Source organism: Mustela erminea, chromosome 6 (genome assembly GCF_009829155.1).
Source record: "Mustela erminea isolate mMusErm1 chromosome 6, mMusErm1.Pri, whole genome shotgun sequence".
NCBI classification, from domain to species: domain Eukaryota; kingdom Metazoa; phylum Chordata; class Mammalia; order Carnivora; family Mustelidae; genus Mustela; species Mustela erminea.
In genome coordinates this window covers 121929755-121955137 of record NC_045619.1, presented here as the reverse complement: position 1 = coordinate 121955137, position 25383 = coordinate 121929755, and the positions used below count along the sequence as shown (strand labels likewise).

At 39.7% G+C, this 25383-nt stretch overlaps 1 protein-coding gene and 1 pseudogene across 1 annotated transcript in view; both read right to left on the bottom strand.

Annotated features, from left to right (window-relative positions):
• The window catches only part of MRC1 (mannose receptor C-type 1), a 105167-nt gene that overhangs the window by 10871 nt on the left and 68913 nt on the right, over positions 1 to 25383 (bottom strand). Inside the window, exons 18-26 of the mRNA XM_032349534.1 lie at positions 25164 to 25231; positions 21729 to 21829; positions 20911 to 21053; positions 20414 to 20528; positions 17310 to 17476; positions 13674 to 13776; positions 10134 to 10366; positions 7849 to 8014; positions 6851 to 7000 (exon numbers count right to left, since the gene is read on the bottom strand). Of these exons, the coding sequence (XP_032205425.1) occupies positions 6851 to 7000; positions 7849 to 8014; positions 10134 to 10366; positions 13674 to 13776; positions 17310 to 17476; positions 20414 to 20528; positions 20911 to 21053; positions 21729 to 21829; positions 25164 to 25231 (1246 nt within the window). The remainder of the gene's footprint in view (positions 1 to 6850; positions 7001 to 7848; positions 8015 to 10133; positions 10367 to 13673; positions 13777 to 17309; positions 17477 to 20413; positions 20529 to 20910; positions 21054 to 21728; positions 21830 to 25163; positions 25232 to 25383) is intronic.
• On the bottom strand, positions 11952 to 12101 carry LOC116594534 (annotated as a pseudogene).

Sequence of the window (25383 nt, the reverse complement as noted above, 5' to 3'; positions counted from 1 at the left end):
AATAAAGGAACTAAACCAACATATGATATATATGATATATATACCCTACAATAAAGCCCCCCCCAAATGAACAAAGAACAGTCAAAGAGACTTCACTTGACTCAGAAATTGAAGTCAAAACTTACAGCAAGGGACTAAGATGACAAAATAGGAGGTTCCTGAAATGTCCTCCTTCAAAGGCACACTAATGAACAGTTAGTTACACATGGAGCAACTACCTCAGAGAAATCCAGAAACAAGATGAGTTACTCTGACATATGGGGTAACTGAGAGTATCTCTACATCTAAAGGAGTAGGAAAGGCTGAGACATACTCTCTAAAGCCTATCTCCAGTAGAGCACCACATAATCAGGAGTAGCCAACTCCCAGCTTTCCCCTGAGGACAGAAGGGTCTGGACCACACCTCTAGCACTCCAAGTTTTAAAGCTTCCCCCTAAGAGACAGGCCACCAAACTACCTCACTCTGAAAACCAGTGGGGTTTGCAGCCATAAGACCCACAGGATGTCAGAAAAACAAAGAAACAGTTCTTAAATGGTCCCCACCCCCACACTCAAGACTCAGCTAAGAGGAAACAGCAAAAATGCCCATTTTCCAGCCTTTTCTTGGAGAGGGACTGACTGTGTATTTTACAACCCACTGTCTGTGGTCCAGCTTCTAATTTGCATGCATCTAGGGGCAATGTGTGATCTTCCGTGAAGTCTGGGGTATCTGGGGGGGGTAATTCCACCACCTTTTTTCTCTGATTTGCAACAATGACAAAAGCAGGTCACCAATATTTCTCGGGAAGGAACATGTGTACACACCTGGCTTACATATTTTCCTAGCTGCCACTTGAGAGTCTGGCTTCTAATCAGCCTGCATTTATGTGCTGACTGTGATTTTCTCCTTTGGGACATCACAGGTTCCTTGCACACCCTCAACTACTGGGAGCCACTAAAAGACAAAGATGGCAGCTTAGACCATCACAAAGGGTTAAGGGACAAACAGGAGGTTGTGTTGGGTTGATGAGGTTCATCTCCTACATGACACCAGGCTTTCAAAACTGGGAGAGGTATTTGTTTTATCGAAAGTGCAGCAACCAACACAGAGAGTCAAGGAAAATGAAGAAAAGGAGAAATATGTTCCAAACAAAAGAACAAGATAAATCTCCGAACGGATCTTAATGAAACAGCGTTGACTGATTTACCTGACAGAGTTCAAGGCAACAGTTATGAAGATGCTCACTGAGGTTAAAAAAGTGATAAACAAAGTGAAAATTTCAACAGAGAGAGAGAGAGAATCAACAAGTACCAAACAGAAATCGCAGGGCTAAAGAATAATGGAACAGAAACGTACAGAGTGGAATTCAACAGCAGACGGGTAAAGTGGAAGCAAGAAACGATAGTCTCCAAGAAGAGCCAATCAAATACACCCAGAGGAGCAAAAAGAAGAAAACAGGTGGCAAGCTACCTGTTTTAGGTATCTATCTATCTATCTATCTATCTCCCCAAGAACAATGACTACACACACACACACACACACACACACACACACACGTACACATATATACGTGTGTGTGTGTGTATAGTATTTGAACACCAAAAGCAAAAGCAACAAGAACAAAAATAAACAAATGGGATTACCACAAACTAAAAAGCTTCTGCACAGCCAAGGAAACCATCAACAAAATGAAAAGGCAACCTATGGAAGGGGATAAAATATTTTCAAGCTGCATATCCTAATAGAGGTTTAAGATCTAAAATGTAAAAAGAACTTACACAATTCTATAGCCAAAAAAAAAAGACTCAATTAAAAAATAGACAAATAGACCTGAATAGATTTTTTTTTCCCCAAAGAAGATTCAAAAATGGCTAACAAGTACAGGGAAAAATTTTCAAGGTCTCTAATCATCAAGGAAATACAAATCAAAACCACAATGAGATGAGGTATCACCTCACACCTGTTAGACTGGATATTATCAAAAAGACGAGATAAATGTAACAAGGATGTAGAGAAGAGATCCCCTGTACACTGTTTGTGGGAATGCAAACTGATATAGCCCTTATGGAAAACAGCATGGAGGTTCTCCAGAAATTAAAGATAGAACTGTCATATGATCTAGCAGTCCCACTTCTGGGTATCTATATATGCAAAGGCGACGAAATCACTTCTCAAAGGTAGCTCTCCACTCCCATGTTCCCTGCAACATTATTCACCACAGTCAAGGTACAAAAACAACCTACGTGTCCATCAACAGATGACTGCATAAAGAAAATATAGTGTGTGTGTGTGTGTGTGTGTGTGTGTATGGAATTGAATGGATGACATGGTGACTATAGCTGATAATGTTGTACTGTAAAAAAATTGAGATTTACCAAGAGAGTAGAACTTAAGTGTTCCAACCAGAAAAGAAAAAAAAGGTAAATATGTGATAAGTGATATGATGTATTAAGAGGAGTCAAGATGGCGAGAAGTAGCAGGCTGAGACTACTTCAGCTAGCCGGAGATCAGCTAGATAGCTTATCTAGAGATTGCAAACACCTGAAAATCCATCGGCAGATCGAAGAGAAGAAGAACAACAATTCTGGAAACAGAAAAACAACCACTTTCTGAAAGGTAGGACTGGCGGAGAAGTGAATCCAAAGCGACGGGAAGATAGACCCCGGGGGGAGGGGCCAGCTCCCGGCAAGTGGCGGAGCAACGGCGCACAAAATCAGGACTTTTAAAAATCTGTTCTGCTGACGGACATCACTCCAGAGGCTAAACCAGGGCGAAGCCCACGCGGAGTCAGCGTGGCCTCAGGTCCCGCAGGGTCACAGAAGGATCAGGGGTGTCTGAGTGTTGCAGAGCTTGCGGGTATTGGAACAGGAAAGCCGGCTACAGAGACAGAGCCGACAGTAAGCTCACAGCTCGGTGTTACCTTGAACCGGTGGCAGGCTCGGTGAGCTCGGAGCGCGGCCGGAGGTCAGGCAGACGGGAGTAACTGGGTGCTGTTCACTGAGGGCGCACTGAGGAGTGGGGCCCTGGGCTCTCGCCTCCGGGCCAGAGACCAGGAGGCCGCCATTTGTATTCCCGTCCTCCAGAACTCTACGGAAAGCACTCAGGGAACAAAAGCTTCTGAAAGCAAACCCGAGCGGATTACTCAGCCCAGCCCCTGGTAAGGGCGGTGCAATTCCGCCTGGGGCAAAGACACTTGAGAATCACTACACCAGGCCCCTCCTCCAGAAGATCAACAAGAAATCCAGCCAAGACCAAGTTCACCTACCAAGGAGTGCAGTTTCAATACCAAGGAGAGCAGCGGAATTCCAGAGGAGGAGAAAGCAAAGCACGGAACTCATGGCTTTCTCCCTGTGATTTTTTTTTCTTTTCTTTTTTTTTTTCCCCCTGTGATTTTTTTAGTCTTGCAGTTAATTTAATTTTTTTCTTTTTCATTTTTTTTCTCTTCTTCTGCTAAAATTTTTTAAACTTTTACCTTTTTCTTTTTTAACGTTCTTTAACTAGTTTATCATATATATATATATTTTTTCCTTTTTATATTTTTCTTTATTCGTTTTCCTTTTTAAAATTCTTTTCTTTGTTTTTTCTTTTTTCTTTTTTTTTCTTTCTTTCTTTTTGAACCTCTTTTTATCCCCTTTCTCCCCCCTCACGATTTGGGATCTCTTCTGATTTGGTTAAACCATATTTTCTTGGGGTTGTTGCCACACTTTTAGTATTTTACTTGCTCTTTCATATACTCTTATCTGGACAAAATGACAAGGTGGAAAAATTCACCACAAAAAAAAGAACAAGAGGCAGTACTGAAGGCTAGGGACCTAATCAATACAGACATTGGTAATATGTCAGATCTAGAGTTCAGAATGACAATTCTCAAGGTTCTAGCCGGGCTCGAAAAAGGCATGGAAGATGTTAGAGAAACCCTCTCGGGAGATATAAAAGCCCTTTCTGGAGAAATAAAAGAACTAAAATCTAACCAAGTTGAAATAAAAAAAGCTATTAATGAGGTGCAATCAAAAATGGAGGCTCTCACTGCTAGGATAAATGAGGCAGAAGAAAGAATTAGTGATATAGAAGACCAAATGACAGAGAATAAAGAAGCTGAGCAAAAGAGGGACAAACAGCTACTGGACCACGAGGGGAGAATTTGAGAGATAAGTGACACCATAAGATGAAACAACATTAGAATAATTGGGATTCCAGAAGAAGAAGAAAGAGAGAGGGGAGCAGAAGGTATATTGGAGAGAATTATTGGGGAGAATTTCCCCAATATGGCAAAGGGAACGAGCATCAAAATTCAGGAGGTTCAGAGAACGCCCCTCAAAATCAATAAGAATAGGCCCACACCCCGTCACCTTATAGTAAAATTTACAAGTCTCAGTGACAAAGAGAAAATCCTGAAAGCAGCCCGGGAAAAGAGGTCTGTAACATAAAATGGTAAAAATATTAGATTGGCAGCTGACTTATGCACAGAGACCTGGCAGGCCAGAAAGAGCTGGCATGATATTTTCAGAGCACTAAATGAGAAAAACATGCAGCCAAGAATACTATATCCAGCTAGGCTATCATTGAAAATAGAAGGAGAGATTAAAAGCTTCCAGGACAAACAAAAACTGAAAGAATTTGCAAACACCAAACCAGCTCTACAGGAAATATTGAAAGGGGTCCTCTAAGCAAAGAGAGAGCCTACAAGTGGTAGATCAGTAAGGAACAGAGACCATATACAGTAACAGTCACCTTACAGGCAATACAATGGCACTAAATTCATATCTCTCAATAGTTAGCCTGAATGTTAGTGGGCTAAATGCCCCAATCAAAAGACACAGGGTATCAGAATGGATAAAAAAACAAAACCCATCTATATGTTGCCTCCAAGAAACTCATTTTAAGCCCGAAGACACCTCCAGATTTAAAGTGAGGGGGTGGAAAAGAATTTACCATGCTAATGGACATCAGAAGAAAGCAGGAGTGGCAATCCTTATATCAGATCAATTAGATTTTAAGCCAAAGACTATAATAAGAGATGAGGAAGGACACTATATCATACTCAAAGGGTCTGTCCAACAAGAAGATCTAACAATTTTAAATATCTATGCCCCCAATGTGGGAGCAGCCAACTATATAAACCAATTAATAACAAAATCAAAGAAACACATCAACAATAATACAATAATAGTAGGGGACTTTAACACTCCCCTCACTGAAATGGACAGATCATCCAAGCAAAAGATCAGCAAGGAAATAAAGGCCTTAAACGACACACTGGACCAGATGGACATCACAGATATATTCAGAACATTTCATCCCAAAGCAACAGAATACACATTCTTCTCTAGTGCACATGGAACATTCTCCAGAATAGATCACATCCTCGGTCCTAAATCAGGACTCAACCGGTATCAAAAGATTGGCATCATTCCCTGCATATTTTCAGACCACAATGCTCTGAAGCTAGAACTCAACCACAAGAGGAAGTTTGGAAAGAACCCAAATACATGGAATCTAAACAGCATCCTTCTAAAGAATGAATGGGTCAACTGGGAAATTAAAGAAGAATTGAAAAAAATCATGGAAACAAATGATAATGAAAATACAACAGTTCAAAATCTGTGGGACACAACAAAGGCAGTCCTGAGAGGAAAATATATAGCGGTACAAGCCTTCCTCAAGAAACAAGAACGGTCTCAGGTACACAACCTAACCCTACACCTAAAGGAGCTGGAGAAAGAACAAGAAAGAAACCCTAAGCCCAGCAGGAGAAGAGAAATCATAAAGATCAGAGCAGAAATCAATGAAATAGAAACCAAAAAGACAATAGAGCAAATCAACAAAACTAGGAGCTGGTTCTTTGAAAGAATTAATAAAATTGATAAACCCCTGGCCAGACTTATCAAAAAGAAAAGAGAAAAGACCCAAATAAATAAAATCATGAATGAAAGAGGAGAGATCACAACTAACACCAAAGAAATACAAACTATTATAAGAACATACTATGAGCAACTCTACGCCAACAAATTTGACAATCTGGAAGAAATGGATGCATTCCTAGAAAGATATGATGTATTAATTAACTTGACGGTGAGAATCCCTTCACAATGTACACCTGTGTCAAGCCACCACATTGTATACTTTAAATGTCTTATAATTTCATTTCTTGATTATACCTCAGTGAAACTGAAGGGGGAAAAAAGCCTAAAAGTAAAAAGAAAAGGTCAAAACTCAAGGTCAACTTTTCAATGAATTTGAAGGAAATGAGAATACAGCTCTCATATATATATCGCTGTTGGATAAAGAACACTAACTTAGAAGATAATCAAAATTTAGTATAAGAAAAATTCAGTAATTTTTAAAGTAGGATTTAATTTAGTGGCGTTTTTAAATGCACCCTGATAAATTAACTTAATTTAACATTTTTATTTTGAGAGGAAAATTATCCATTTATGTCAGGTCTATTTGAGTTTTTTCTTGTTTTTCTTCACACATGAGATAACACAGGCTACATGCTTTTCTATTCACAGTAAAGCAAAATGGCGCCTGGGCACTGTGGGAACTTGAGCTTTTGGGAGAAGAGGTGAACATAATACTTTGGACAACTGATAATGACAATCCTAACAATTTAGAATATTACGGCAGAAAATAAGAAAGACTTGTTCGGCAAATGATTACTTTCTACTGTATTTCTTTAAAACATTGAGGCTACAGTGTTGTAAATTACATTGGGGGGGTTGATGTTGAGCATTTTGTTATGGTACAAATTATGAAGAAAAATAAACAGGTATCTTCACATTCCATATGATTTAACGTACAGTGTTATTTGTATGACAGTAGTCCAGAATAGAGGATGATGGCATTTTCTGACATCGATGTGGCACTTACCCATTCGGAGGCATTCCAGAGAAGCTTGACCCCAGTTTCTTGTGTACGAAGATTCGATATAGTAGCAGTGACCGTGGAAAGGAATCCATGCCGTGTGTTCTGACTCTGGGCATCTGCCGGGTAGCTGTGGGGGCTCAGTGGCAGGGATTTCTGTTAATAAAAAGACAGTTCAAATAAAATAAAATCTAAAGTTTCTGTAGTGTGATAGAGTAGCAGCTAAGGAAAATTTTATTGACGATTATTTTTATGAAGTCCTAATGGTAATTATTTGGATCTGACGTTTTTGTTATTGGGTGTTCTTTTTACTTTATCTTTTTGGTTTCATTTTAAATATATTTCAATAGACTGTATTCTAATAGCGTAGAAATCAATCACAGTCATCCTGAAGAAGGCAGATCTATAAACACTTACAAAGATGTTTAGTTCCTTAAAAAAAAGGTCACCTAAAAACAATTTGCTGAGAAAGTCCCCCTTTAAGTCACTCTTTTCTGGAATCCTAACGCCTAGTAACACTTGTTAGCTATGACTCATGTCTCTGATATAATGAAATGGGACAGTTAAAACTCTAGGAATGTATCCTTGTCCACTTCTAGGACTGTATTCTAGGAAAGCCAAAACCATAATCTCACTGACTCTGATTAATCTACATGCACCTGATAAAAATTACTGTGATACAGATATGCTGTTGATATAAAAGGTAATCATAATTTCCTGACAAATCTGACATCATAGATGCAGAGGATAATCTCAATAATAAAAATTCAAAAATCTAAAAAATGCAAATAAACTCTAGCACTGAAGAAAATTTTCTCTATTATTCAGATCTCTATATATTTGTTTATTCCCAAGTCAGTCTTTTTGTTAGGTGAAGGGACAGGTTTTATTATCTTATATTTAATTCTCCAAAACAAGTTACTGTTTAATAACATCAATAGCAGTAGGTATTAGCTTATTGAGAAAATGCCAAACCCCTTGATTGTTTTTGTGTATTCAATTACCATCTGATCTTTTGCAGAGAAAATAAAAACTTTCATTGCAAGATGCGGTCTTCCAGTAGCCATCAGAATCCAGATAAACGCATGCTGATTTCAGTCTGGGCTCATCAGCAGCCCAGTTAGTGAACCTCATCTTCCATTTGTCAGTCCAAGCATACTCATTATTGGTCTGCAAGAAGAAAAACCACCATTAACAGAGAGTCTCGCCTCATTTCGAAAACACCAAAAAGACCCAGTGAGGAGCAGAAGTATATTTGAGACTACGATTTGACAGTCTCCAACATTTGGGAACAAAAAGTACATTGTCTAAATAAGTTCTACCAACTTAAATTCAGTAAATGTCACTTTTCTTTTAGAGAGACTCTCAGAGTTCCCCTTAACTATACCCTTGGAAACTAATTTGAAAAACACAGACTTCACCTATGTCTTATTCTATGAAACTCTTTCTTCACAGGTTTTCAGCATAATACAAATTTTGTCTTCGGAACAAATAAAATGTTTATTATATTATCAATGAAATGATAATGAAAGTTAAGTGATTTTCACTGATAGGTGTTGGAGAGAAACACTTATCTCTTCTGATCTTCTCATTGGTTAGCTTTTGAAAAAGTATACATGACAAATGACAGGTGAGATCAGATGGATAAGTAACAGAGGAACCTAGGTGTCTTGCTTTCCAGTAAGGTGGTCTTCCAGCAAATAATGAGAGTAATTTTTACACAGTTGATTGTTTTATTCAGTTTGCACATTTACTTTTTTATTAAATTTTGTAGAATAAATTTATGATCACATATAAATTCATTAATAACATCAAAAATATTACTAATCAATAATATCCTCTTAACAGCCTGAGAGATTTTACAAGTAATGCCTAAAAATAAGATATATAGTATTAATGAGATAAATGAATTTTGAAATGATTCAAATATCTCCCATTTTAACCACATTATTTCATTTACCAAGCCAATTACCAAAGACTTAATGACAAAATCAAAAGCATGTGTTATTCCAAGTTGGGATTTTGTAGTATTCTATCACGTTTAATCACATAATACTTACATAGTCATTAATTCCACAGACATAAGGAAGATAATACTACTGTTTTAATTATAAAGGTTCGGAGAGTGGAAAATCTATTTAATCTTTCTAAAAATAAATACAAGCCTGTTTTAAACTCATGAGAGATCTGTGACCATGTCTATAAGAAGAAAATGAGTCCATAAGAGAAAATGAACTATCAAGAAAAGTCAACATAGACACAAAATTGTCTTGCCTAAGTTCCATCACAGAAATCATTATGGAACCACTTACTTTTAAATGTTCACTTCCCTACTCAAGAATTACTCTGCCCATGAAGTGCACCTTTTTATCCCTGTAGCACAGAATTAGAAGCTCTCTCAAATCTGACACCAACCTGCTTCCCAGTTCTAGCTCCTTCTGCCTTTTTATCTCTTCGTGGTACTCTTTCTTTATATCCAGCCATCCCAGACGACATCTACAAAGCCCACTTTCTCTGAGAAGCCTTCTTGACCTTCTACCCTCACTCAACCCATACCTTTTGTCTCCTCTTATTAGTGCTTTTATACAACTCTCTTTGACATTTTCGATCTTGTCCCTTAGTTACTTGCTAATAGCTAGTCATCGCTATTCTATTAGGAACTCTGCCGGCTGGCTAGCTAAATAGATGGAGGACAGATGGCTCACAGGGCATCAGAGAAGGCTCATTATGGGGATATTTTGGCAACTTCATCACCACTCTTCTTTCCGTGCCCACTGCTTCCGCCCACCACTCCAATGCTCCACCAACCTGCCTTTTTCTTTTATGCAACACAGAGAATTGACTGCAGTGAAATTCTTCGCACAACTTTAGAACCGATAACTCTAGGGCTTGCCTCGACAAAGAAAAAGTGCCTCATGATCCAGGAACCATGCCCCGATCTGCTTCCTTAATTCCAGTGGCATAGTTGTAATTGGGACACCAGAGAGGAGTAAGTTAATAAATAAAAATGCTTAGATGCAGAATCTATGTTTAATATTCAAAAGCAATTTTATAGTTAATATAAGCTATATAAATCTTTGTTTGATTTCTGACAGAGATCACCAGCTTGCCAGATCCTTGAAGGCACTGGGGTCCTTGCAAGACTGGGTCTAGTTCACGTTCACATCATTCACATTGCCCGGCAGTGTCTTGCATGTAACAAATATCCAACAGAATGAACAGAAAGAGAATCGTATTTAATCACAATTAACCAATCACATCAAGTCCCCACATGTTCCCAGCATCTTACCAAGTTACTGTTCAGGGCGATCCACACAGGTTCATTAAATTTTTGCATTTGCATCCATGCAAATGCATTACTATAGGGATCTAGAATGCTAGCAATAAGGGAACTGTGAAGCTTGCAATACTTCTCCGCTTCATGCCACTCTAACTTTAATTTCATGAGTGAATAGTTACTTTCACCATATTTAACAAAGCCATCTGTTGGAATTGTTGTTGGAGGATTAGGCAGGGAAGAGGCTGGAACAAAAAGATTCATTTTTCATTAGCATTATCAATAACCATTTCTTTGAGGGTTAATGGTCATGTCGTCTATTACCATATCTCATACATTATAAAGATAATCAGGATAGCATAAATCTAAACCATCAGGTGTTAAAAATATTTTCATGAGTCATTTCACACCAAAAAACAAAGCTCTGGTTTTTAATCAGTATGGCTGGTTGAATGAAATAATTTCCAAACTGTATTTAGACCATTAATATAGATATGTAATCGAGTTTTTAAATTAAAAAAAGAAAAAGAAAAAAAACCCAAAGGCTTGCAAATTCAATGAGATCTAGTATCTGAATGAAAGAAATGACACAGTTTAATTCCATCGATTAAAGAATATCTACCATCCTGTCGTTACTAATCTTTGTTTTACCATCTTGGTCGTATTTCAAGGGCACCAACAGAGCTTATTCCCTCTCCTCTGTCCGCTGTACCCTCTCCATGAATTTGTGTCTATTTGTATCTATTTGACTCTACCTGTTAGTAATGGACCTTCCAGAGCCGGCTTTAAGTTTTGGCATGAAGCCAGACACCAGTCCTGGGTCATTTAACCCTTATCCCGGGATCAGCCTCTTCTCCTACTGATGATTGCTTACACCCTTCATCCAGGGCTCCCATATCTTGACCAAACCGACTCAGGGGGTAGAGCCTAAAACAGAGTCACTTTGGCTTTCTGAACTTTTCCCCTCAGTCTTCCAGTATGCATCTCTAATGGCTGTTTAAGGCCCACCCATCCTTTGTGCCCATTACTGTCAACACCCCAAAAACGGTTTCTTTCCTTTGTGCCTATTACTGTCAACACCCCAAAAAGGGTTTCTTTCCGTGTCCCTTAATGGATGCCCTAAAGTGAGAGGTTAGCAAATGACAGCCAGAGGGTGAAATCTGGCCTGTTTGTTTTTGTAGCCAGTGAGCCAAGAATGGCTTTTAAATGGCTGACAAAAATAACAACAATTAAATAAAAATAATATTTTGTGACATGTAAACATCGTATGAAATTCAAATTTGTGTCCATAAATAAAGTTTTATTGGAACCCAGCCACATTCACTTGTTTACATGTTGTCTGTGACTGCCTAGCATCATGTCAGAGCTGAGGAGTTGCAACAGAGAATGTATATTTGCTGCCTAAAATATTTACAGTGTGTCTCTCTACAGAAAAAAAAAAATTTGCCAACTCCTATTTTAGGGTTCTAGATGTCCTTGCCTACCAATTTTGTCTTGGCTAATTCTCAGACGTGTTCCACTATAACACCGACCTAATCTACCATCTGCCTTGTTCTGTCGCTATCCAAATGCCAAAAGTGCTTTTGATTACGCCTAGTATGGTAATGACTTCATTTCGGCCAAGGCAGCTTCCCCTTTCTTCTGCTGTTGCTGCCACCTTGTGTTAGTAGAAGAATATCAGTAAACTAAGAGACTCCGACCGGCACCCTTCACGTGGTACATACAGCCTGTAGAGACTGAATGATCTTAACCATTTCCCAACTTGTGGAGGTCTGGATTTGTCTTAATACCCGTGGAGAATGTGGGGACCACTAAAAGTGCCAAATGAGACTTCAAGTAAAGCTTTAAAAAGTTTCACGGAAGGCTATATTCAATTAGGAAATAGCTCATCTGTCCAATTTGTTTATTAAGACATTCAATTAGCAATAATCGCGCCTCGGATAAACCTCATTGGCTACGATACTGCCACTGCGCACATAAAATGACTAAGGAAAAACTAAACTATTGAGAAATTATTTTCAGGTGGTTGGATTGTGGGTAATTTTTCCGCCTTCTTTATGCTTTACTGCATTTTCTAAAATGTCAACAAAGAACACGTGTTACATATTTTTTAAATGGGTTTTATTCACATACATACATGAATATATATATATGAATAAAATCATGAAGGTATATGTGAATGATGATAAATATTTTTTATTTTTAATAAGCTTTTATTAGTGGAAAATATTCTATCACTTACGTTTATAATAATAAGAAAAAAATTTTCAAAAAGCTTGTGTGTCAGCATTCACTCCTGGAAGGATATTCCCTCCTTTCCTCAAAACATGGGCACAGATGGCATGTGTACTTTTCTGGTGGCCTAAAATTCTGCAGCCATAGGACAGAGCATAGAGGGAAAAACAACAGGTCCTAGACCAGCTTTTGAATTAATGAAAGCTTAGAATTTCTGCAGCACCTTTCAATCATCTGAAAATATCTCAGGCGATTTTCACTCATGGTCATGAGTTGACCGTAGTTGCCTGATTCCCTGGAGAGTGTTGGAAAGTCAGTTTGATGTATTAGAACAAGTACCTTCTAGTTCAAACTCACAAAGAGCTGTTCTCAGAATGAAAGCAACCCCCCCCCACCTGCACCCTCCTCTCTAAACCACCTTTTAATTTCTGGCCCTCTTTTTGTGTAACTAGACATTTGTATTCTTCTTTCACTGGACACGAAAGTATGTGCAACCATAATCTGAACTCTAAGCAAATATGCACATTTTCTGTTTTATTTTTGTATAACCGCAGGGCTTCCTAAGATACGAAGTGAAACACAAATCAGGTATCTACATTTTTAGGGGCACCTGGCTGGCTCAGTCAGTGGAACATGCAACTCTTGATCTTGGGGTTGTGAGTTCGAGCCTCACACTGGGTACACTCTTAAAATCATTAAAAAAAAGACATCTACATTTTTAAAGGCAGAGTATATAGAATGATGGGGCATATATGATGTTCTGTGCCAATGGTTCTCAAATTACGCAAGCAGAACCGAAGTATTCTTACTGTGACATTGTTAAAAAGGAACAGGTAGGCGAATATCCTACATTTTTTATGAAGTTAGAAAAAGTTCCAACTTCAAGGGTAATCTGCACAAATTTTTTTGGTAATGGATGAAGGGTTACACTCATGAATAGTTTCTAGAAAATGTCACCTTTTCTCTTGTGCTTGGGAATGGCCATTCTTTAAACAAAATTTTATGTTTTTAGAGTAGTTTAAGGTTTAGAGCAAAATTGAGAAGGAGGTCATTTTTTAAAAATATATTAAGGGGCGCCTGGGTGGCTCAGTGGGTTAAGCCTCTGCCTTTGGCTCAGGTCATGATCTCAGGATCCTGGGATCGAGCCCCGCATTGGGCTCTCTGCTCAGCAGGGAGCCTGCTTCCTCTCTCTCTCTCTCTGCCTGCCTCTTGCCTACTTGTGATCTCTCTCTATCAAATAAATAAATAAAATCTTGAAATATATATATATATTAAACCACCCAGCTCTATGGGCAAGCGAGGTTTGGGAGAACCTACCTGGAAGGGTCTGGCATATGTAACCTCGTTTACTGTCACACGTGTCATCCATCCATTTTCCTGCATCCCTCGACTTCCCTCCAATAATAACCACACAGTCAGCCTGTACATTTGTGGAGAAAGAAAAATAAAAAGTAGTGTGACTCAGTAATTGTTTTAATCAATTCATTAATAAGTCAGGAAAAAGCCTCATTCTTAACCACCAAATTTAAAGATGATCCTGATTCATGTACAGTCACATTCAATTCATCCTTTTTTCCAGGAACTGCTTGCACTTTCCAAATGAATCTCTCACACTGAATTCTTGCTATTTTTAATTAAAAACCAGATAGATTGGGATGATTTTAGAGACAGGTCTGAGAAACTTTGTTATCATAAATGGTATACACCTCTATCAAAGTTTTGCAATCAAATGTTAGGAGAATACAATATCTTCTCCATATAAATTCTCATGACTCAAATCCCAAAACAGGTATCCCACTGTTAAAGAGAAATGAGTATAATCTATATTTCTTCATTGTTAATTTAATTTATATGATTATCATTATGGATTCAGAGCAAATGGCTGGTATGTAACTAGAAAGTTTCATATGTTATTTGCAAACGTACATGGACGTATGCCAGGCTGGAAAGACTTTTCTATTTTTTGTTGTGGATATGTTTGCAATATCAAACTTCCAGAGGACAGTCTATGAGCCAAAGCAAGTAAAGAAAAACTTGCACCTGCCAGAGTTTTCATCCAGGGTCAGATGAAGTCTTTGATTTATCATGTGTTGCATTTCTTTACCCATAGGCTCTAGCAGTTAGAGCTCACATCTATAATATCTGACATTGTACTAAGTACTAGATGCATATTAATTCCTGTAAGCTCATAGAAATCCTTAGTGGTTGGTCCTAGGAGTATGCCCAGTTCCTAGATGAGAGATATGAGGCGCAGGTGCATTGAGGCACAGGTTAACATGCCCACAGTTATTCAGCTAATAAATAAGAGTTAGGATACAAAGCCCAGGCATCCTGTCTCCTGGCAGAGATGACAGCACTGCACTATCTTGCTTCTCAACAAATGAGGAATGCAAAGCATACTGTGAGCAGGAGTGCTCCCCAGGAAGGGTTTCTTTTTTGGTAAAGAACCACAAAGGAAGGAAAGATTGGGTATTGTCTTGAACAGACAGGACGACTGAAACTTCTCTCCCATGCGGCAGTGAAGACCTAGGCCAGCATGCCAGTGTAGAGGAGAAAGATGGAAAGAACCCCAGTCCTTAACTTTACCCCCATTCCCTGATCCACAGCTTGTGCTGCTCTAGCTGCCCCCAGCCTTGTTATCCCATGAACTTCAACTCCTAGAACTCCCAGTCCCACATTTAGATGCTCCGTTCATTCCCAACTTCCCTCTTGGCCATTCTTATCTTCCATTACACTGGGTTCCAGCCCATGCTCTGCTCCAGAAAACCTGTACAGAGCAAGCATGTTCCCACCACAGAACCTGTACGAAGAGTTCTCTCACACTCTCTTTATCACACTGTAGTGAATCCTTGTCACTTTTCAAGTCCTGAAATTGTAACGACACAGTATGTGTGTTTTGATTCCATTTTTGCGAAATAAACTTTATTTTTCACGCACTAAGAAAAAGTCTAGAAATAAATTCAACAAAAAATTAACAGTTTTTTTTTCCCTGGGTGGTTGAGATTGTAGATTTTTGCTTCCATTGTTTCTGCTTGTCTTTATGTTCTCAAAACAAAACAAAACAAAACAAACTTGGGCAACAATAATTTTTTTTTCTTTTTGCTTTACACAAAATTCACCCCTCACACAAATTTTTCCAAGCAAACCTCACCTCACTACATTCTACTTTAATTTCTTCAGTAAGTTTCTAGTCCTCATGAATGTATGAAGATTCAAAGAATTTCTCGATAGAAAATCATTGACCCATCATCTAAATGTATCTACCCTATACAGAGCTCTGCCAATTAACTATCATAAAGGTACCATTTTGATCAGATCATTTTTCTGCTCTAACCTTTTCTCACTGACCATCTGACAAAGTCCAAACTCACTCCTGGAGCAACTAAATTTCTCTAAATTCTGCTGTCAACCTTTCCAAGTTTACTTCTACTCCTTTTCTGTATAAAAGCCCTACTATAACCCAAGTCATTTACTCCTACCCAGACCTACCTGCTGCTTTTTTTGGGGGGGGGGTGAAGATTTATTTATTCACTTGACAGAGAGAGATCACAAGTAGGCAGAGAGGCAAGCAGAGAAAGAGAGAGGAAAGCGGGCTCTCCGCTGAGAGGAAAGCGGGCTCTCCGCTGAGCAGAGAGCCGGATGCGGGACTCGATCCCAGGACCCTGAGATCATGACCTGAGCAGAAGGCAGAGGCTTTAACCCACTGAGCCACCCAGGTGCCCCACATACCCAACTTCCCAGATCATTGTTTTAAACCTCTTTTTTTTTTTTTTAAAGATTTTATTTATTTATTTGACAGAGAGAGATCACAAGTAGTCAGAGAGGCAGGCAGAGAGAGAGAGGGAAGCAGGCTCCCTGCTGAGCAGAGAGCCCGATGCGGGACTCGATCCCAGGACCCTGAGATCATGACCTGAGCCGAAGGCAGCGGCTTAACCCACTGAGCCACCCAGGCGCCCTTGTTTTAAACCTCTTGAGGAAAAGACCCAGAGCTGATTTTTTCCCCTCTCATATTCCTTCTCTTCATCAAACAAGAGCCTCCCTAAGTGAGTACTGACTGACTAGATCACTTTATCCTACAGTAAGCTTCTTTCCTCCTACCTACTACAGGGCTCTATAACTGTTAACACACACTCACACTTCGTACTCTCTTCTTTCCTGTATCAGACTTGCGGTCTAACATAAGCGTAGGCTTCTTTAATGTCAGAACAGAAGCTGCTGTTTCTTCATGTTTTTCTCAAAACCTAACGTGGTGTTTAACATAGACCCGTTAACTGTTCAATGATGCCAGATTAAAAGTATGAAAATACGGGCACCTGGGTGACTCAGTGGGTTAAACCTCTGCCTTTGGCTCAGGTCATGATCTCAGGGTCCTGGGATCAAGCCCCGCAACAGGTTCTCTGCTCAGCAGGGAGCCTGCCTCCTCCTCTCTCTCTGCCTGCCTCTCTGCCTACTTGTGATCTCTCTCTCTGTCAAATAAATAAAAAATTTTTTTAAAAAGTATGAAAATAAACACCCCTCTGTCTCTTAGGTTAACATGTGAGAGCAGCTAGCAGTGTTTGGCACATGGTAAATCCTCTATGAATGGCAGATAACTTCTACCTTTAGAAGGAGTCATAGTTGCATTAATACTACAAGCTTCAAAAGTTTCGAGGCAGCTGATACAAATAAAATTGGCAACTCTGGGCTCAAGTGTACATCCTGACTGAAACACAGATCCAGAATGGAGCTGGTTTTCCCATCCCTTGAGACCGCCACCACCTACGCCACAAGCTGAAGAGTTTGTAATTGAATTTATACCCTTTCCCTCCAGGCGGGCTGAGTCTGAAACACTTAAGATCTGCAAGAATGAACCAGATCAAGAACCCTGGTAGATGTTTCACAGATGAATGAACAATCTGCTGCCCTGAAGCAGGCTGACCGTACGCAGAGAGGTGACCTGAAACTGATATTTACATCTTCATAGGAAAGACTGCTCCGTCTGCCTCCAGGATAACCTTTCCCCCAGTTGGTATAATGAACTCCTCGCCCATCTGTCCAAAGGAACGTGTGCTCTGAATTCACATCATTCAGCCCGGTCCAGGCATTGAACGTGGAGTCCTTCATATGATAGGTAAGAAATGCTGAAAGAAAGTTCCACAAGATAATTTTAACCTTTGGGGAAAAATACTCAAAATACGGAAAATATTCAAAATATGCAAGTTTAAAATACTGAGTACGTGATTAAGGTCTTTATTACTGTTTAAAACCACTTACCATGAAAACAAACACATTCTAACCTTACATTCACCTTATCACTTCAGTTTGTACTTTGGAAAGTTTTGTATAATCAAAGTCTAGGCTTTATCTGGGCCACTGCAGATAGCTGGACAGGCTGGGCCGTGCCCAGGGGCAGTGGGGAACTGGGACAAGGGTGGCTGAGTCCATCCCTGGCCCCGGGAGTGCCATGTCATATCCCCTTTCCCCAATCTGGGCTGGGGCTGCCTGCCGGCCTACAGGAAGCGCTAGTGTTTCGAACGCACACACACTCATCCTAGGAGTTAGCAGGTTTCCTGATTCTTTAGATAAGATAACCCTAGGGAGGCAAACAGTGCTCTTAACCCAGAAAACGTCTAAAAATGAAACCTACTTCTCCCAACAAGATGCTTGAGGCTGTCAAGTTATCACTACACTGGATTTCTAAACCAAAAGAGCTACCCGATTAGAACTTTCTTTGGCAGCAACCCCTAAGGGGCCAGCAGCATCCACCCCATGTGCTCGAACCCGGGGCTGTGTATGTGGGGCGGGGGGGATCACTTGCATCATTACGAGAGAAGATCTAGAAAAATGCAGCAAATGTAGAGCTAGGGTGGCCTTTTGCTTCCTTGCCTGTTCTGTGGCAGAAAGGAGGGTGGCAAATGCCCAGAAGCTGTAAAAGGCTTCAATGAACACATGCCCCATCCCATGTGTGTTTGCCTGTGAGCCTGTGTCCCACACCCCCCCAGCCACCCCCATGGCTGGCAGCCTCTCGGGCCAGGAACCAAGGCTGCCCAGGTGAATGAGCACTAGCTCGACAGAACAATTTCCCAGCACCTCTGCTTAAACCCAGGCTCCTGATGCGAATGGGATATGGAGTGACTAAGCATCTGGGTTACTCAAAGAAAATACAAAACAGAGAAGCTGTTTATTCATGAAACAAACAATTCCACAGAAGGGCCACTGTTAAGTGTTTATTCTCCTGTTAGAGTATATTCTCCTGTTAGAGTATATTCTTCCTCTGCTCAGGGATTTGCTTATTTCTCAACTAAAGGTTAAGAAAAAAAAAAATTTTTTTTTTTTTTCAAAATTTTTCAGGGGGAGAAGAGCATGGCTAGATATTTATTTTGGTTTTGTTTTATTTCCTAAATAAGATCTTAACTTTCCCCATCCCCAAATTAAAATGAATGTGGAAAAGCACTACCTGCCAATATTTCAGCACTGACTTTTTTTTCTGCCAACAACCACAATAAGAATTCAACGTGTGCCGGTTTTGCCAGGAATAATGTTATTTTATCTGAAAATTATTTCCTTCTGCACATCTCTATTACCCAGGTTCTAATTCTGTGATGCCAGGAATCAGCACTTTGTGGTTAAGAGAAGAAATCAATTATTATGTTTCTCTGTTGGGTAGTTAAGCCCAAAATATGGTAGTCCAGTTAGAGAAATATTCTATTCTGTTCTATTCTATTCTATTCTGAAAATGTTTCTATTGTGTGTTATGTTTTAACCCTTTTCTTTCAGGGTCTGGCAAGTTGCTGAGCTTGACAAAGGCTCTCAGTGAAACCTTGGTTGATTTATTAAATCTCGTGTTCCAAGAGAGACCATGACAGCATTTACAGAGGCTAGGAAACATTTGAGTGAGGGTTATAGAAGTTTCCTGGGTCTTTCTTCTTTGTATATTTTCGGAGACATGTAAATGATTCTGGAAGTCAGAGAATCCCAAAACCAAAAGGGAGCCTGAAATTATGCAGTTCCTCATCTCCCCCTCAAGATCTCACATAAATTCATTCGTAAAAATATTTACTGAACATCTTTCCTACTACGTACCAGTCAGTCTGTGTGACTCTACAGCAGCCAACTGAGAACTTTCCAAGGTAAGCCTTTTCACAGCCCTTTAGAGAACTTATAAAGCAGCTCATTTAATCAGTTCTAATTATGAGAATGGCCTCCTGATTTGGAGCCTAAATCTATTTCTTCATAACAGCCCTTCATTGGTGCCAAGTCTTCATTCTGGAACAATACAGGTCCACATCTTCTCTTTACAAAGCCCACACCCTCTCTTTTCCAGGCTGTGAAAACTGGAAGTCTTTCAGACATGCCTCACTTGCTGCTGCTGTGGCTTCCAAACCCTCTACGGATTTAGTAACATCATCTGGCTGGTCTACTGGTAGTTAGTATCGTCCTTCAGGTGACGAATCACTCATTTAGCTTAGTCTCTATTTCCGGTAAGGTGGCCATGGAAAGACCATGTAGGATTGGTGATCTCTCTTTCTCTTGACCCGCTATATGGATATGGTCCGTTTTCTCTTTCAATATTTTCTTCAAACCTCTGGTTTATCCTTAATGGTTATTTTTTGAGGGGGGGGTGTCTCAATTTGTTCAATGTTCCTATTTAAAATTAGTTTTATTGCATTTTAAGGTATGTGATTAAGTGATTAGCAGTGCAATAAATTAGCAATTTTCCATTTCACTCCTAGAGCTACTCTACTTCTTTGGCTCTTTGGGGAATAAACCAGTTTGGCGGAAACAGAACGGAATGTAAGTCGAAGAGCCAGTCTGATTCCTTAGCAACGGGCTCCCGGACAAGTGGGGTGATGATAACTGACTTCACAGAATTGTCCTAACAATGAAAAGGTTCTTTTCAATGCCCAGGGCAGTGCCTACCACTGAATAAAATCGTTCTCCCTGTGTCTTTGGGTTTTCTCCCCTGCCAGGTTTTCTCCCCTTCCAGGTTTTCCCCTGGAAAACCAAAATATCATTTACTATCAGCAGGGGGAGAATTACATATTTAAATGCATCACTAACCATACAAGTCTGCATACCTTGCTCTTTTTCATTGCGGATCGATACCAGATTTCCCCCAAATCCTATGCAAGCTTTCCGTGCCTCTTGCCAATTTTTTCTTTCTTCTTCAACAAATCCAAAGATTCTGAAACACTTGGATGAAAAAGGGAAAAAAGGGACTAAATAAAGATACTAGTGTTTGCTCTAAAGAAATGAAAATTTTTCATGAAGCTGATAGCTACGCATAAATTTTCTACAACCAAATAGAGATCCAAAAGGTTAAGTGAGATTTGTCACCCATGAACTTCCTTTGCAAAGTTTTTTTCTTCCTTAGAAGAAAGGACACTCCCATTTGGAGACTATCTCCAAGCATACTCTCCATTTCCATAAAGAATTTGGCATAGGAGCCTCTATCTATTCTTGCCTAAAATTTTCTAAAGTCATTGATAAGCCAAAGTTACCTCCGAGCTGAAAGATGTGCATTATAGCTCTCTGTATTGATCAATGCCAAGACTACAACTAATATTCGTAGTACCTTGTTATTGTAAAAATTCCAGCCTTCCTTGCAACCTCCTGGGACTGAAGGCACCGTTGGAATAACCGTGGCATTGATGCTGCTGTTATGTCTCTGGCAGATGAAGGCATTTGGATAACCACAATTAATGTCATTCCAGAACCCTGGTAAAGGACAAAGTAGCCAAGTTAGACTTACATATTTGCATTTAAAAACATTCTTTTAAAAAAACATACTTATGTTTTATAAAGATTCTCAGAAATGGCTGAGACTACAAACATTTTTACACAAGTGACTAGAAAGATCTATGCCCTGTTCTTTTGTTCTTTCACTTAAACTGGTAATAGTTCAACTTTCTAGACAGCTTCCTATGAGCCCAGAATAAACTCAGTGTTGCAGATGTATTATCTAAATAGCCATTAAGAGCTAATAACAATAATCTAATAATACCTAAACTTAGCTATACCAAGCATTTGCTTAGTGTTTTAGGTATATTGCGTCTTTAATCTACTCAACAACAGGTAAGTTCTGCCATGATTCTCATTTTACAAAGATGTGGAGAGAGATAAAAGAGATAGATAAATATTTTGGATATTTTGCTCAAATCAAAACATGAAGAAATGTTACATAAAATGAGAGGTAAGATGTCTGTGTCATGTAGTAGAGCAAATGTCAAACTTCCATTCTCACAAACCAAACAGTGATGCTACTGAAATTAAACTTCTTTTTCTCTGCTTTTCTTGCCTGATTGAAGTGCATGATTTGCTACATTTAGCCTAGGGTTAGGGGAGGGTCAACACAACATGCCACAAGGCAAACTCAAGATTTTTATAGTCTACCTGAATTTGAGTACATGGTCACGCAGTTTTCATCGTCATTTGCAAAATTAGGTTCACCTGTGGCCCAAGCCACATAATCCACTTTGCTTCCATCCATCCAACTGGAAAAGAAAATCCAGGCAGTTAGCAAAAATTATCCAAACATTAGGATAATAGGCTACAGCTTGGTGTGGGGAATGGATTAGCCAATGAAGATGAACAGGGCATAGGATCTTAAGCAAACAGAAGAGAAGATTCTAAAGAGACCAGCAGGAAAACTCCCAAGTGGTTGGTGCTTCCTGTCTTCTTTGCCCTCCCTAGAAGAAGCTACCTTTAGTCTTGAAGTGAGAAAGGTCATGGAGATCCCAGTTTCTTTGGAAGGGGACCAGAAGCAAAAAGCCTCTCCAAGTACTTATTAGGCATGATTCCCACAAAACAAAACCACCCATAGAGAGAGACCAAGAATTCAGAGTTTCTCGTTAAGCCTATACTCTGATTTTCATGTTTATTCTAGGTTTCTCCTAAGGTATGTGGGCTGATGTTTATTTTCATAAATTATGGAAACTCAGGGACTATGAGCTGGAAAGAGAGCAAGAGATCATCAAATGCGACCCTCTCATTTTAGAGATGATTAAAACGGTGCTTGCCCAAAGAAGCATCAAGCATTTCTGATGTTTAAAAATAATGAGTGTGAGTTTGGATCTCTATCTCAAAAATGGCAATTAATGGTCACACAGAACCCATGTGGCTAAAACATCTGTGCCTGAGCCAGGAAGACATATCTGCTCTTCAAACTCAGGAGAACATGTGTATTAATGAACAAGGAAAGAAACCCCCAAAAATGTACTAATTTCCTCCCTCCCACAGCTTTTCCTGGCCCCTGTATCTAATAGAAAACAGTACAGCCATTCCTTTGAAGGGAAAGCATTTCAAGCAGTTGAAAGGGTATTTCAAAGTAATGCTGTGAAAGCACACGTGGGGCAACATAAAAGGACCCTTTAATTCTGTCCACCAAGGATGGTCCAAATGGGAATCATAATTTTCCAAAATAAGTTCAGTATTCATATACGTGTGATACATCTTCTTAGTAGATCACCGGCTAACACGTGATGATACCCTAAAACAAAGATAGGTGGAATTATGCAAGATTAAATCTTGAGTTAAATTTGAGTTGCTTGAAAATTATGATGTTGAAAATATTCAACAGGATTTTTAAAAAATTCTTTTTGTCTTTTTAAAGACGCTTTTTAGGCAAAATAGATTCTCTGCAGACTGACAGAGAAAAGAGGCCACAGTGAAGCAGGTCAGCCCCCTCCAGTCACTCTTGGCAGGGCCCCATCAAAGTCGTATCACCAGCTGGGCTGTGTGTAAGCAGCCCAGACGAGGGCCAGCACCACTCCAGTGTGAGTCCAGCTCCAGGGAGAGGGGAAGAGAACCATATGCCAGTATGACCAGAAGCAGGCAGCTAGTCTGACTGCAGGCCCCGCCCAGCACTCAAAGCTTCTCAGGGGACCACACAGGGAGAGTGCCTACAGTCTGGTGCTACTTCATCTCTGATAAACTCCCATCTCTGACTCAACTCAAGCCCAAGGCAGCCCCCAACTGGCCCACGAACACCACAGGGACCAGACTCTGCCCACAACAGGCAGAGAGCCATCACAGACTGGACCGAAGGTAAATATAGCTCTGCCACAATGGTAGGAACCCCTGTGGTAACACACATAGGTGACAACCCGGAAGCACCATTTTCTGGTGAAAAGGAGACATTGCACTGCAGGACCTCTTCTTCATAAAGCCACTACTTTCAAGTGTGGGAGGCATAGATGACTCTCCTAATGCAGAGAAACAGACACAACAACAGACAGAATGAGGAGAGAGAGGAATACGTCCCAAATGAAAGAGCGGAACAAAATCACAAGAGACCTAAGCAAAATGGAGATAAGAAATACGTCTGATAGAGAATTTAAAGTAATGCTCAAAACAAACTCAATGGACTTGAGAAAAGAGTGCAAGACCTCCATGAGATCCCCTACTAAGAGACAGGAGATGTAAAAAAGAACCAACTAGAGCTATTGGACTCACTAAATGGAAATAAAAATAGACCACCTGGAATAAATAGCAAACAAAAAGACATAGAAGAATGGATCAGCCACCTGGAGGACAGAGTCATGAGAAGTAATCAAGCTGAACAGATGAGAGGGGGAAAACACACAAAATGACAATAGATCCAGAGAATTCAGCAACACTGTTAAGCATAACAGTCACATGACAGGGATCTCAGAAGGAGAAGGGCAAGAAAGGGGGGCAGAAGATTTGTCTAAAGAAATAATAGTAAAAACTTCTGGGAAAGGAAAGAGAAATCCAGATCCAGGAGGCACAGACAACCCCCAAAAAAAAGTAACCCAAAGAGGTCTGCACCAAGACATAAATAAGTTGGCCAAAAGTAGTGGTAGAGAATTTTAAAAGCAGCAAGAGAAAGGAAAGCAGTGACATACAAGGGAAACCTCATATGGCTATCCGTGGGTTTTTCAGCAGAAACTCTGCAGGCCAGAAGAAAGCAGCATGATAAATTCCAACTGCTAAAAGGAAAAAAATCTACAGCCAAGAATACTCTATCCAGCAAGGCTTTCACTTAGAATAGAAGGAGAGATAAAGTTTCCTAGAAAAACAAAAGTTAAAACCAAAACAAGCTGTGTCCCTGTCACACATGAAGTCATCGGTCTGTGGGTCCCAAATTCACAATCCAGCTGCCCTCCTGCCCAAGTCAGCATGCACGCCCTGCTACCTACTCAATGCCAAGTTAACACACCTTCACCTCAGATTGCCAAGGGCTCAAACTGAAACTCTTCCCCTCAAATTCCAGCCCCTGTGCTCAAGTTTGTGCACAAAAGTCAGCCTTAATATAACCACAGAATGAAGCAACCCAAACCATGATACTAATTCTGTGGAATACACAATGGATAAAAGGAGTGTGCTAGGCTGAGAACATTGCCAACAAGCACACCAAAGAACAATACATGCAGTATGTGTCTGGTTAGTAAAAGAAACAAACCTGGGAAAAATAAAAGAGGATGAAACCAGAGAGGGAGACAAACAATAAGAGACTCTTCTTAAGCAAAGGAGACAAACTTTGGGTTGTTGGAGGGAAGGTGGGTGGGGGGATGGGGTAGCTGGGTGATGGGCATTAAGGGGGGACACTTGATGGAATGAGCACTGGGTGTTCTATGCAACTGATGAACCACTGAACTCTACCTCTGAAACTAATAATACACTATATGTTAATTAATTGAATTTAAATTAAAAAAAGGAAACCCACAAAAAAATAAAGATGCTTTTCAGATTGAGAATTCAGTAGGATTTTTAAAAATGTATTCAGCAAAACTAGTCTCAAAGTAACTCTTAGATGTTTATCAAATCACTCTCTGAAGCAAAGTTGTTTCATTTTGATGTACTTACATAAACTTTTTATCCAAGCTGATCTGTAAGCCAATAAAATATGCTGGTTGTGCATCATTCCTGTTTACCTAAAAGGCAGAAGTTTACCTATAGTTCATTCCTTACTTATATAATAAGTAAATTCTTTTTTTTTAAAGATTTATTTATTTATTTGAGAGACAGAGAGAGCATGAGCAGGGGGAGGGGCAAAGGGAGAGGAAGAGAGAGAATCTCAAGCAGA